Source organism: Cyprinodon variegatus, unplaced genomic scaffold, assembly GCF_000732505.1.
Source record: "Cyprinodon variegatus isolate N-32 unplaced genomic scaffold, C_variegatus-1.0 Scaffold1533, whole genome shotgun sequence".
Classification (NCBI taxonomy): Eukaryota; Metazoa; Chordata; class Actinopteri; order Cyprinodontiformes; family Cyprinodontidae; genus Cyprinodon; species Cyprinodon variegatus.
Genome location: NW_015151986.1, coordinates 111,861 through 113,142, shown reverse-complemented (window position 1 = coordinate 113,142; position 1,282 = coordinate 111,861). Strand labels below are relative to the sequence as shown.

The 1,282-nt window shown below is 44.2% G+C and overlaps 1 protein-coding gene across 1 annotated transcript in view; it reads left to right on the top strand.

Moving 5' to 3' along the window:
* The window catches only part of LOC107103814 (arachidonate 5-lipoxygenase-like), a 26,680-nt gene that overhangs the window by 1,265 nt on the left and 24,133 nt on the right, over window positions 1–1,282 (top strand). Inside the window, exon 2 of the mRNA XM_015403644.1 lies at window positions 502–648. Coding sequence (XP_015259130.1) covers window positions 502–648 — 147 coding nt within the window. The remainder of the gene's footprint in view (window positions 1–501; window positions 649–1,282) is intronic.

Here is a 1,282-nt window from a genome sequence, read left to right as displayed (position 1 = left end):
GGTCTCTAGAAGGCAGAGGAAGGGTGTGGTGACGACATGACTCGCTTTCACCATAAATCTGATGTTGAAACTTGTGAAAGTTGTGCCGTCTGCCTTTGCTCCATAAATCTGTAATATTTCTGCGCCTCTGAGGAGAAATAAAAAGAGAAATACGACGAGGATCGTCGCCAGAGGAGTTCCTCGGGATGCGTATTCCCACAGCGAGGTTAAAGCTGTTAGTATTAACAGGAGCATCTGTCTTCTGCAGCCTCTGACTTCTGTTTATCATTCCCATTCCTCGGGTGTCAGATTACCAAACATTACTGCAGCCTCCTGTAAGTGGAACAAATCTTGTTTTAACTAAATGCATTAAGAATCTGTAAATAGAGCAGAATCAGGAGTCAGGTTGAACTATATTAACGTCCTAAATGACGTGTGAATGCGCCTGCCATCAATAGAGCCACAGAATGACACGTTTTATTGAACCTTTCTCTGGTTTATCTTCTGTCTTTCCGTCCTCAGATGGAGGTCTACTCTATCACAGTCGCCACAGGGACATCAGAGTATTCAGGCACCAACAACTACATCTACGTCACCCTGGTAGGGGAGAGAGGGGAGAGTGAGCGCACCCTGCTGGACAACCCTGGACTGGATTTCTGTCGAGGAGCAGTGAGTGTGTGAAACCCAACGCTGGAGGAATCCTTCCATTTTCCTTTGGACCATCTGCATGTTTATCTAGATATTCAATTCTATGCAGTTTATTTCTATAGCGCCAATTCACATCATGTCATTTCAGGTCACTTTACAGGGTGTCTGCCTCACGGACTAAAACTGGTTGGTTGCACAGGAGAGGAGCCTGATAACTAAAAGATCTGCCTCCCATTCTACTTTTAGAAGTTCTAGGAACCACTAATACCTGCAGATTGAGAGCGAAGTGCTCTGTTAGGAGCAGGAGCAGTTCTGGGCCCTTCTGACATAACGTCCACATCAACATTGTGAACCGTAAAGTGCCTTGAGATGACGTGCTGTGAATAGGCGCTATAGAAATAAACTGAATTGAGTCGAACATCCAGGGGAGGTTCGATAAGGGGGGGGGAGGCCAAATCCTAAACAACATTTATTGTTTTGAGAGCAGGCTGCACAGGAATCTTTTGTCAGACTTGAGTTCCCTCTGATCATTCCTACAGAAACCCAACGGTTCAACAATGTTATACCCCAAACTAGTGTTGGGTGATATGGAAAAAATCATATATCATGATATGGACTATTTTATATCACAATAATGATATATATCGCAATATGC